We start from the raw sequence: 12,975 nt of genomic DNA, 5'->3' as shown, positions 1-12,975 counted from the left end.
ATGAAATTTAACCATTCACTTGAACTTGATTTGTTTACACTTCATTATATTGTGCTTTTTGGTCATACATCTATAGCAAACTCCGGGATCTATGACATGCCCGGTTTGGATATAAGAGTGATTTCAACTCATCTCATTTAATTATTAGAATTTTTTTAAATTTTTATACAAAATATAATAAACAATTCAATTTTTTCAAATTCTAAAATTATAATAATGTTTTATTCAACTTTTAACTTTCATTTTTACTTATTATGCAAATGGCACCGTCGCATTCCATAAATTAGATCTTACAATTAATGTAGTTATAATTATTCTAGTTAGCGCGAGGTCATTACAATTCAACATAGCAAAGCGATAAAGATCGAAAATGATATACGATGCTTAAACTTTACTTGATAGCAGCATTGGCAATATGTTTTGGGAAGAACACCCACCAAGTTCTTACCAACGATACTACAGACAAGTAACGGCCGCTCATCTAATATCAAATCAATCGGTAGATCTCACTTCTCTTCCCCCATACCATAGCCTATATGGAGAAATTTCTACCGAAGCGGGTGCTATCCAAGAGTAACATATAATGAGAAAAATAAACAATCATACAAGATAAGTTTACGTGATTCGGCAACATGCCTATATCCACAAAGTTGAAGTGGATTTTATTCCGAGACAAGTAGGAATGCACTACTAATTCAATGTCTTTCCCTCACTTTCTCTCTCTCTCTCTCTCACACAAGGTTGCCTCTCTCTTTCTCTTTGTTTCACGTTGCTCAACACTAATTTCAAAGCACATATAATTACATAAATATAGGCATGTGGCAGAGCCCTAGAAAAATAAAATTTGGGTTATTTGCTCGAGCAACCTATCGATCGAGTTTCGAGCGAACTCTCTATCCGACGCTTAAGCGACCTGTTGCGTGAAACTCAAGCAAACTCTCTGTCTTGAGTTTCGCTTGAGCACCCTATCGCATGAACTTCGAGCGAACTCTTTGTTTGGCATTTTCTCAAATCATAAAACTAGCCTCCACAAACCCAACAATCTCCCACTTGGAGACTGGTTCAACCACAACCATTAACCACTGTCTCTAGCAAAAGACCTTCACACTCTACAGCTCACAGTTCCTGTCTTCAAGTTAGAAGACCAACTGAAATCGTGCACGACTTCAGTTCCTCACATGTAGTGCCCACAGTCAACACTCTGCAGGATAACTCTATACTTCGACTGCACTGGGAATTGTTGGTCTCATACCGACCTTGGCACACATCAGAGAACCAATAGCTGAGACCCCATTCTCTGACTTGGGTAATTGATCTCACTTGCTGCTGCCATCTTGTTCAGTCTTTAGCTGACATTCCCACCTTTTGTGCAGTATCTACTTCCTCCCCGTAAATCCAGTTAGCTTATTTCCAGCTAACTCCCACTTACTCAATCTCCCATCTCGCAAGATTTTACTGTAGCTCTGTGGTTCACCACCTTTAATCATCAAGATATACTTCGAGGTAGGTGAATACTGAAGATAGGGGTGTACAAAAATGGCCAAATCGGCCATTACCAAGTCAAACTAACTGCCAAAGTATAGAAACGACGTCGGCTAGTTTGGTTTTGGTTCGAACCTATTTTAAACCATTGAGTTAGCTGACCGGATATATATTTTTTTATATTTATCATAGGTAAAACGACGCTGTTTCACTTAAGCAAAAAACAGGTGTCGGCTAGTTCAGTTAAGTGAAACGGCGTCGTTTTACATGTAACAGATGCAAAATATATATATATATAAGTGAAACGAAGTCGTTTGGTATTAAATCAAACGATATTGTTTTACATATAATGTATTAAAAAAGAATATAAGTCAAACGGCGTTGTTTGATTTTACCTCGTCTCCTTCCTTCTCCCATCTTCTTCTCCGATTTCTCTCATTCTCTCTCTCCTCTCTTAGACTGCAACTCTCTCTCTCTCTCCATCTCCCAGACGACATCGAGAACTGCCTGAATTGGTACAGTTGGTATTTTTCCTCCCCATCGACTGGTTCGGTTGATTCTTCTATGAAAATGACCTCCATCTATCGACGACGATTGTTGTCAAAAACCGCACCAATATGGCCGTTTTTCACCCCCTAACTATGGAGGTCTAATTATCCTGGAAACCATGCTAGCAGCAAATGTAGGTGTACATGACCCTAGATCACTAGACGCTTTATCCTCGTCTCTCACACGTATGCTTCGCATCGTGGTCTCAGAAACCTTCCCTAGGCTTTCATATTCATGAGGAATTGCAAAATTGGCCCCATTTTGCTTCCCTAACCTCACATTCAAAAGTGTATTTCCCTCCCGATTCATGTGATCAAGCCTACTGTGTCGCAACTCTGTATTATCAAGCACATCACTAGATCTGGATGTAAAATACATTGTATATGTTCTCTAACCATGAGCCAAGACCATCGCACCTTTCGTGACCTTTCACGCACCTCCCAAAAAGACTACTAAATGATAACTATCATCAAGTTGTCCCATAAATATTATGTTTTTCTTAAACTCGGGAGTGTGTCTGACTTTCTGTAAAGTCCATACACTCTTGTTTGGGAGTGTGATGCGCACATCTTCCACTCATACTACATCTAGTGCTTCTCCATTAGTCATGTGTGGCTTACCAAAATCACTAGCAACATAGTTCTGCATGATCTCTCGGTGTGAAGTGAATAGAATGAAGCCCTTGAATCCAACATTCAATCATCAACTAGGCTTTGCACTACAAGAAATAGAGCATTTTGTATCTCTTTAGTCACTACGTTCATAGTGTCATCCTCAGTCTTCTTTGGATTCTGACAATCCCTTTTGATGTAGCCTATTTTGCCACAATTTTAGCAAGTGATTTGTTGCCCATATCTTGATTTGCTCTTACTCATGTTCCTGGATTTTGACATGTTATGTCCCCTGCCCTGAGTGTTAATGTTCAGGGTAGAACTCGAACCTGAGATCTCACCAGAGTCTCTTTTGCGCAGTTGCTCAACAAGAATCAGATCTTGGATATCGTCATAATTTAACTTCATCTTACCGACAGATTATTCATAGCCATTTTCATGACCTCCCAACTATTCGACAAGGATGCTAGTAGAATCAAATTATCAATGCTCAAATCTCATCATCAAACTTAATTTTGACAAACGACAATTGGTTTGTGATAGTGTTAAACTCATTCAGATGTTGGGCAACAGACGTACATTTTACCATCTTGAGGTTGACCAATTTGTTCATCAGCTGCACCTTGTTATTCACTATGGTCTTCTCCTTGATAACATTATGTGCAACTGATCTCGACAAGGTGAGCCGTATCACCCCTAGACCTATTGATCTAACAAGTTCCAGTCAGTATTCTCCATCTTGTCCGGCTTCTTCCCTAACAATGGAAGATGTGCCCTGGTTTATTTTCGCAAATGAGATGAGATGAGTTGAGATAAAAGTTGAAAGTTGAATAAAATATTGTTAGGGTATATTGTTTTAATATTATTTTTATTTTGAAATTTGAGAAAGTTGAATTGTTTATTTTATTTTGTGTAAGAATTTGAGAAATTTGTAATGATTAGATGAAATGAGTTGAGAAGTGTTGTGAAAACAAACCAGGCCTGTAGTCTCTTCCCATATGGGTAGTCCTCTATCTACATCCTCCAGTACCCAAAGTTTGTGCTGTCAAACTTCTTGATTCAACCTTCACTTCGTCTCTGACCATCGTTCTCTCTTTAGACCCGAACATTGGCTCTTGATACCAGTTGTTGGGAAAAACACTCACTAAATTCTTACCAACGATGCTACAGACAAGAAACAGGCAACGAGAAAAATAAACAATCACACAATCACATGACACAAGGTTTATGTGGTTCAGCAACATGCCTACATCCACAACGCTATAGAAGATTTTATTCAAAAACAATTAGGAATACATTGTGGAGCAATACAACGTCCCTCCCTCACTTTCTCTCTCTAACTCTCTCTCTCACACACACACACACATAAGGGCTGCCTCTCTCTTTCTTTTTCTCTATGTTTCACACTGCTCAACATTAATTTCAAAACATATAATTACATATATATATATATAGGCATGCGGCAAGAATCCTAGAAAAATAAATTTTTAGGTTATTCGCTCGAATGACCTGTTGAGAGAGTCTCGAGAGAACTCTCTGTCTGATATTCACTCGAGTAACCTATTAAGGTAGACTTGTGTGAACTCTCTATCTGAGTTTTGCTCGAGCACCCTGTCGGACAAACATCGAGCAAACTTTCTGTCTAGCATTTTCTCAGCTCATAAAACTAGGTTCCACAAACCCAACAATATGTCCCATATCTTCTCATCCTTCTTTTAAACATAGTTCTAAAACACACGCAAAGCAAAACTGACATGGTTTTAAGCTTCAATGGGTTAAGATGAGCCTATTAAAACCCTTGTCTCTCCATTAATATTTAAATCCCAAGCTACCAAATGCAATACATTACACACTCAAGCTACCACAAACTTTCAACCTGCATTCTAAGTTAAAACCCAATAATTCAGAATGTGCCACGTCACTTTTTTTAAAAAATCTATTTTGATAGCGAGAATTAGCAAGTATGTTGTTCGATAGTTGAGGATGTAATGTGTTAAATTTTGATAGTTTGTGATGCAAAATAGAAATAGTATGCTCGTTATTAAGGGTAAAAAATGTATTTTTTTTTCCTTTAATGTAATAGACAGCCTCTGTTTTAGTCTGTTTTACATGGCATTTTGTGTTAATCATACGGGGGACATAAAGCAATCTGAACACTAATAAGCTTTATGTTGACAATATTAGACACATATTACCCCATTTGGGTAGTAGGTGCCACTACCATATATGGAATGTTGAGTTTTATTTTTTGGTGGGTCAACTCTACTTTCTGTCAAATCCAAGGATCAATAAAATGGGTTGAAATCTTTGGACTTCTTTTTTTTTCTTTTTCTTTTTTTTTTCTTTTTTTTTTAAGAAGAAGAAATCTTTGAAATCTTTGGACTTGGAGCTCTTTCTATTTTGTTCTTTCATGCATATTTCGGAAGCTTTTGATTGATATCTAAATTACTAGAAAGGAAAGTTGGAGAGGAGCCATCACACTAATGCTGGGTGGGCAAGATTTGATGCCTGAGACTCAACATTGATGAGATTTCTGCATGTAAATATTAATTGATTGAACCACCCCAAGAAACACTCAAACATTCTGAATGGTTGAAATGGGTTGAGCTTTATATGGATATATAAAAAAGGGAGGATATTTAAGCAAATCAAATAAATTCTCTTACATTTCTCCTTTTAATGGTGACATTCTGTTCACATGGAATAGCCCTAAGATAAAGGGAAGAGGCTCTAGATCCGAACTAAATCTAACTCATTTTAAACTAATTATTGATGAGATCTATTACCTTTTTAACTTCTTATAAAAAAGTTAAACTCATCTCAATCTATTTCATACATTTCAACTTAAAAAATTACACTCATATCACCCCAAAAAAAGTAAACCCATTTCAACGAGACCTACAAAATATTATTATTCACAATTCAACTCAACTCATTACAACATCCAAACCTAATTTATCCATAGAAAACGAAAAAACACAAGTTGTTGGGTAAAAAACATAAGATGCTTAAATATTTATTTTCTGGGCATTGTGTTTATTAGTTGTCCTGCTTTGTTTATGTCTTACCAACAGAAGTTGTTCACCCTATAAATTAAAGGGAGGACCATGCCTTTTCTTTTTCAAACAAAATACTTCCTTGAAACTCCAAAAGTTCTGCGTAATCCACAAAAGCTACCACATACTGCCAGCAGGAAACCTGAAAGAAAAATACAACAAAATATGCTTTATGTTCTGTTAATAGGTTTTTTTTTTTTTTTTTTGTCCTCTTTTTGGTTCTAGTAAAATGAAATTTGTGGGAATTACTTAGACCAGTTGTAAACACAAAAGCAAAGTAATTCCATTAAATAAATATGAACAAATTTTCAAGCAATATCTTATACTGCAATAATTGAGGTAGACAAGATAATGCAATTGATTACAATCCCATCTTTTCAACTTTACACGCAACGGGATTGATTAGGACTCCTTCTAACCCATATTGAAACTCCCAAAATCTTGACAAAATTGATTTTGATAATCAAACAGATATAATAGAAATTGAAAAAAAAAAAAAAAAAAAAAAAAGGAAGAAGGAACAAGCAAAGGAATTACATGAAGAAATGAAGATGAAAGAGAGAGAGATTCACTGAAGACAGGAATTCTGAGATGGGCTCAACCTCAAAAGTTCCTCCAAATATTCAGCTCCTAAGTCCTCCAAAACCACCACATTCTGTGGCCTCATCATCTCTTCTTTCCCTTTACTTTTCCTAGACATGGATTTTCTTCTCATGGAGTGCTTCCTCTTGAGTGCCACCACAGGTGAGCAGCCCTCCTCATAATTCCCATCCTTCATGTCTTGCAGAGACTCCCTGACCACTTCCACCGGAAAATTGAGCACAGCCAAGGTTCCCCTCATTGAAAATGCAGCCTGGTCGTATGCTAGAGCAGCTGCCTCTGCACTGTCAAAGGTTCCAAGCCATACTCGGATTCCATGCCTTGTTGAATCCCTTATCTCCGCCGCGTACTTTCCCCACGGCCGCCGCCGAACCCCTCTATAGGATTTCTCTTTCTTGTGATTTGCCGCTTCTTTGTCATTGGAAGTGACTTCCTCTTCCTTGACAACACCCTGCATGGAATTGGCTGTTTCCCATGTTTGTGTAGAACTTCCCTTGGCTATGACATCCATAAGTAGAATTTCTTCAGAGTCATCAAGGTTGAAGGGAAGTGAACTGTGGTGGAAAAGAAGCTTATCCCACGGGAAAGATTGATCCAGTGATAATGATTCTTGTGGGAATTCTGAACTTGGGTACTGATCAAAGTAGCAAGACTCCATGGTGGAACTAATTGAGGGTTGGAGATTTCAACGTTTTTGGGCGGTCTTGGTGTTGTAGCTATGTTGGTATGACAAAGGTTGGAAATGCCAAAGCCTTTATATGCCCAAAGAAAAAAGAACGGACGATTTGAATGGGAAAGAGAAGAAGATTAATAGGACTCAAAAGATTAAAGCAAGTTTGAAAGTAAGATCATTGAACAAAGGAGGATGTCCCAATATCTCAACCATAATTTAGTGGAAATGACAATCTAGGTCCAGATAATGGGGGCTGGGTGATTTGAGCACGTTTGTCAAATGAGCATGGCGGCGAGGTTTGGACCCATTATTACATATATGGTGACGTCTTTTATTATTGTGTTATGGATTGTCACCATGAATAAGATTGCCGCCTGCCCTGTCCAGCACCATCATCTATTGCTGGTGCTAGCTAGCTTTTCCTACCAAAATTAAATCATCATAATCATAATAGTGACAGTAATTCTTTTCTGAATATTTATTAGCTTTTAGGCAAAAAATTAAAGGCTCGTTTGTTTTCAGAGATGAGATGAGATGAGTTGAGATTAAAATTAAAAAATTGAATAAATTATTATTAAAATATATTTTTTAATATTATTTTTGTTTTGGGATTTGAAAAAATTAAATTATTTATTTTATTTTATATGAGGATTTGAGAAAGTTATAATGATGAGGTGAGATGAAATGAGATGAGATGAGATGTTTCTTAAAAACAAACGAGGCCTAAAAGGAATCTCGACCTACTTCTAAAAGCCATAGCTAGCAAGAGGAAGATGACAATTAGAAGGTGCCTGTGTAGTAGTAGTAGTAGTAGTGTAGTTGGGCTTTGTTCTACGTTTATGCCTTGCAGAACACTCATCATGTGAATTTTTTGCTTATAATGCTTATCTTATAGATGGGTGAAGAAAGGTGGAATATGATATTATGGTGTAGCCTCAAGTGTTGTTATCTTTGATTGGGGTGACTTTCTTGAGCAATCTAAACTAAAGATGATCAGGACTTTCACGCACGTAGTCCATTCTTCTGGATCGAGGACTTTCATTTTCAAGATTCAAACGTTTTTTTATCCAACCTTGTTTGGACTTCGAAAAAAAGAGGACCTGCATCTGGACATGAGTTCATGGAAAACCACGATCAAGCACGTGTTAACTCAGACCAGCAGTCATCCATCCGTGCTGCCCTCTATTCATCCGCAATCATTTCACTCCTTTTTTTTTCTTTGCTCCACTCTTTCATATTTTCAGCTAAACTAGGTTTCCATTAAAGAATCAAGAATATGATAAGATATATACTTTTAAAGAATCATTTGTGATTTTTTTATATTTTTTAAAAATATTTTAAGTGTTTAAAAAAATATTGAAAAAAAGAAAAAAAAAAACTTTTGCCTTACAGAGAATCAATGTAGCAGAGTCCTTGTTTATTATTCGTGAAATGATTTTCATGTTCCCAAAGATTCATGGTACCTGGACCCTTTTTTTTTTTTTTTTTTTTTATTCCTTCCTATGAGCCAGCTTATCTGTCTAAAATGAATTGAAATTAAAATTAAAATTAAAAATTAAATAAAATATTATTAGAGTATATTTTTTAATATTAATTTTATTTTAAAATTTTAAAAAATTAAATTATTTATTTTATTTGATGTGAGAATTTAAAAAAATTATAATAATTAAATAAATTAAAAAAAAATAAGAAAACAAACGACACTTTATTTCTTAATATCGATAAATTAATATTCAAAAATACAAGGAGCCGCTGCCCCACATCTATTAGACTATTAATGGCTGCTTCCTACCCACAATGTCATGCATACTACTCCTCGAGCCTCTAAAATTTAAATAAACTTGGAAAAAATAAGAAAATATTATTTGCTTCGTCCACATGTTCACCTTTACTAATATTTTATTTTTCTTAATTAAAATACAATTTTCCAAGGGAGCTCTAGAAAATATTAATTAGATCATGGCTGATGTGGATTTGGAGGATAAAATAAAGTAACAAATTAAGGACAATCAGTCAACCTCATGAGATATATTTCAGTAAAATTAAGTGTTAATTTTTTTTATACAATTTTCATTGCACTTTCGGTTTGGTGGTCATGATGGCCAGTTAGCTTTCTATATAGCTCATGATCCATGTGAATTTGTGATATATGTAATATCAATATTTTCTGTGTTTTGGTTTATTTTATTTTATTTTATTTAAATTTCTGGGACATGCATGGGCCATGGAAATATGAACACTTCTGGGTGGGGTGCATGAACCCGTACGTACGTATACCTAAATTCAACGACGACATATAAAAGATGAAGCTGTAGATCCATTTTATCATTAAGAATGTTGCAGACATTGTTTGTCTTTTGTCATTATTGATTACAAAGTAGTTATGGAAGTTGTGGGCCTGGATATGCTCAGCTCCATAAGACAAGGTTTTTTTTTTTAAAAAAAAAAAAAAATTAAACAAATTTAAAATTCATGTTTTTTTTTTATATTAATTAATGTAGTCTATATTTTCTTTAAAGCAACTATATATTATGCAAAATTTAAATTTATATATCTGTATTTATCATTAAAAGAACACCAGTCACAAAAAAGAATTTGCTTTTTTTTTTCTTTCTATTTATGTCTCAAGCAATTTTCTATATATAGGAGAATATATATATATATATATATATATGCAATATATATATATATATATCGAATAGCCCTCGTGCAATTTCAACGGTAGGCAATTAATTAATTAAGTGCATGCATGTAATCTCTTTAAGTTGCTTTTATATATTCTTCTTGTTTTGACAGATGTTTGAAAGAGGAGGGGGATGACAATTTTGCATGCATCATTCAATTTTGGAATAATGCTTTGTGGAATTAATTTTATATATATAATCCCTACATATATATTTTGATTAGTTAAAAAGAGTAGAGGGGTAAGCCAATAATCCTTATCCCATTAATAAAGAATATTATAAATTCCTTGATAATTCCTGGCCATTAACCTAAGTTGACTGTTTTCTCTTATATCATTGAACTTGTAATTAATTCCATATATATATCACTATAAGAAAAATAGTTTTTTGCATCACTAAAAGCATCACAAAAAACACACAAAGCGTCGTGATCGCTTTTTAGCGTCACTTGAAAATTGACACAATATGATTGGTAATACTAAGTCCCAAAAAGTTTTTCACGTCAAAATAAAGTATCAATGCAAAAATAATTCTTTTGTGACTATATTTGTCGACGCTAAATGATGAAAACTTCGATGCAAAAGATACTCCAACAATAGGAAAATGTCCTATTAGCGACCAGAGTTAAGACTGTCCAATGTCACAAAAACAAAATAGCATTGCAAAAAACCTCATTTTCGTCATGTATATACCGTTGCAACCTCACTTGCTTGTCGTAAATGGATTTTTTTTGCATCTATCTGTATTGTCGCAAAAACTCACTAGCAACGAAAATAGCTTCCAATTTCCATCCATTATCATTTCCGTCACATATATCCTGTCGCAAAAGTACTTGAAAGTCGTAAATGGACTTTTTTCCGCTACTCTATATTGTCACAAATAAGTGTTAATCGACAGCAAAAAATGAGTTTATTTCCATCGGACTACTGATGGATTTATTACATTTCTAGCAACCCCAATGATGCAAAGACACAAAATCCGCTGCAATCAAACATTAATTTTGGTCGCCAGTCGCTTTGTTTTTTGGTCGCAAATAATTTTAAAGAGCAATATTGAATTTATAAATGCTCGCTAAACATACTGAAAAATTAGTTGCATTTTAGGAAGATTTCACATTCCGAAAAATGATTTAAATAAACGTTAGTATTATTTCAATTTAATTTATACAAACCGTCAAATTGATCTACCAATACAAAAATTTATGAACCTCAAATCAATCACTCGATCATCAAAAACTTGAATTAAACATTAGTGTTCAACATGAATTTTTGATGATCAAGTGAGCAAGATTCCCAAGAGAAGCTCATGACCGAGAATCTGGTTGATTTGTTTTACAATTAGTAAGTGAAATACCTAACGTAAACATAACTGCCAAGTATCAATCATTATGCATATATAGGCCTAGTAGAAAAAATCAAAGATTGTACATAGAACTATATCAACTAATTAAAAATATAGAAGTTTCATTTAGTTAGAAAAAGCTACATATGCACAAAAAGATGTAGCTTTTTGTGCTTTTTTCCACATACACATACATATGAGTCAACTACAATACCAACATATACATAAATTGTACCTAACACACTCCAAATCAAGCAACTACTTAGTGTTCTTGTGCACAAGCTTTCTACTACATATCATATAGACAACTTCAGTATGTGCTATGCATACAATATATGTGGCAAACTACAATATTTTAGTCATTTCTACATTGATAAATGGTCAGAATTTGCCCAAGCATATGCGCTACATACCATCTTGGAAAGATCACCCATCAAGTTGTTGATTGTTTTGATATATTTTTTTTGCATCCATTTTTTCTTATAATTAAATAAATCATGAGGGCGGAGAAAAGACCGAAAGAGAGGGAGAGGGAGAGAGAGAGAGAGAGAGAGAGAGAGAGATGGGGAAATTAGGATTTTGGGAAAGTAATCTAGGCCCCAAATGAAAATAAATCCAATGGTAGAGATTAAACACATAAAGAGAATGAAAATAAACTAAATAAAAGAAGTAGACAAATGAAAATAAAATGAGATGAGACTATATTTAAAAATTCAACTTTGTTTTCTTAATCCCAAAATAATATTTTTCATCTTAAATTAAAATGATGAGTTTTAATAAATATTTCTAAGAGAAATAAATCCATCTAAATAAATAGAATTTTTAACATAAAAAAATAAGGAATATTAAATAATACTCTTAAAGAAATAAAATATTTAAATAAAATAATTTTCTAAAAATATATTATTTTCGAGGCTCAAAAAATATAAAGAGGCATACTTGAAATTTAGGAATAATACTAAAAATACCCTACTTAAAATAATTTTGGACTCATAAAAATATTTACAAGATTTTAAACACTTGACTCAATTTAAAAATCATCTACAATATTTAAAAACAACGATTGAAAATTTAAAAACATAAAAGCGAGACTCAGACCTATCGAGAGAAAAACAAGCGGTTGGTCACACTTTCTCTTTGGATAGGGGTGGAAGGAGACTCTACGGAACTGGGAGGGTTTCAAAGTTAGGTTTCAAAAAAATTTGTGAGAGAAATCTGGGATCCCTCGTGGCAATGACGAATAGAATTAAGTTTTAGTTTTTTGCGTAGCTCAAATTTAGCCGTAAATACTTAAAATTGTGCCGCAATATATATATATATATATATATATATATATATATATTTTGTCGCTCAAATTTAGAAGCAAAAAAATTCAAATTACGGCACAATAAGTTTTATTTTTTGCGTCGCTCAAATTCAGACGCAAAAAGCTGTAATAACTATTCAAATAATCGTTTGGCACCAATTGCGTTAAAAATTAGTGACCACTTTAAAAACAATGCAAATGTCTTCTTTTTGCGTCACTCTAATTTAGATGCAAAAAATTCAAATTGCGCCACAATAAATTTTCTTTTATGTGTTGCTCGAATTTAGGCGCAAAAATTATAATTGTGCCGCAAAAGCTGTAATAACTATTCGAATAACCGTTCGGCACTAGTTGCAGCAAAAATTAGCAACCACTTTAAAAACGATGCAAATTTCTTCTTTTTGCGTCGCCTGAATTTAGATGCAAAAAATTCCAATTGCACCACAATAAGTTTTCTTTTTTGTATCACTCGAATTTAGATGCAAAAACTTATAATTGTGTCGTAGAAGCTGTAATAACCATTCGAATAACCGTTTGGCACCAATTGCGTTGAAAATTAGCGATCACTTTAAAAACGACGCCAATGTCTTCTTTTTGCCTCTCTCGAATTTAGTCGCAAAAAATTCAAATTACACCACAATAAGTTTTTTTTTTTTTTTTTGCATCGCTCGAA

The 12,975-nt window shown here is 34.1% G+C and overlaps 1 protein-coding gene across 2 annotated transcripts; it reads right to left on the bottom strand.

Moving 5' to 3' along the window:
• Positions 1 to 5,776: 5,776 nt before the first annotated feature.
• On the bottom strand, positions 5,777 to 7,307 carry LOC121249869 (ethylene-response factor C3-like). 2 transcript variants are annotated; one of them, XM_041148704.1, is made up of 2 exons: positions 6,301 to 7,307; positions 5,777 to 5,840 (listed from the first exon to the last, which is right to left on the bottom strand). In XM_041148704.1, the coding sequence occupies exons 1-2, from the start codon at positions 6,954 to 6,956 to the stop codon at positions 5,816 to 5,818; spliced, it is 681 nt and encodes a 226-aa protein (XP_041004638.1). In that variant the 5' UTR covers positions 6,957 to 7,307; the 3' UTR covers positions 5,777 to 5,815. The 2 variants fall into 2 exon arrangements, with proteins under 2 accessions (XP_041004638.1, XP_041004637.1); XM_041148703.1 differs by having other exon boundaries at positions 5,789 to 5,840; positions 6,236 to 7,306.
• Positions 7,308 to 12,975: the final 5,668 nt, after the last annotated feature.

Source organism: Juglans microcarpa x Juglans regia, chromosome 2D, assembly GCF_004785595.1.
Source record: "Juglans microcarpa x Juglans regia isolate MS1-56 chromosome 2D, Jm3101_v1.0, whole genome shotgun sequence".
Taxonomy (NCBI): domain Eukaryota; kingdom Viridiplantae; phylum Streptophyta; class Magnoliopsida; order Fagales; family Juglandaceae; genus Juglans; species Juglans microcarpa x Juglans regia.
Note: the sequence above shows the minus strand (reverse complement) of the source record. Positions and strands in the feature narration are given on the sequence as shown.

Coding starts and splice junctions, on each gene's coding strand:
- LOC121249869 (XM_041148703.1), bottom strand. CDS start 6,956: ATGGAGTCTTGCTACTTTGATCAGTACCCAAGTTCAGAATTCCCACAA.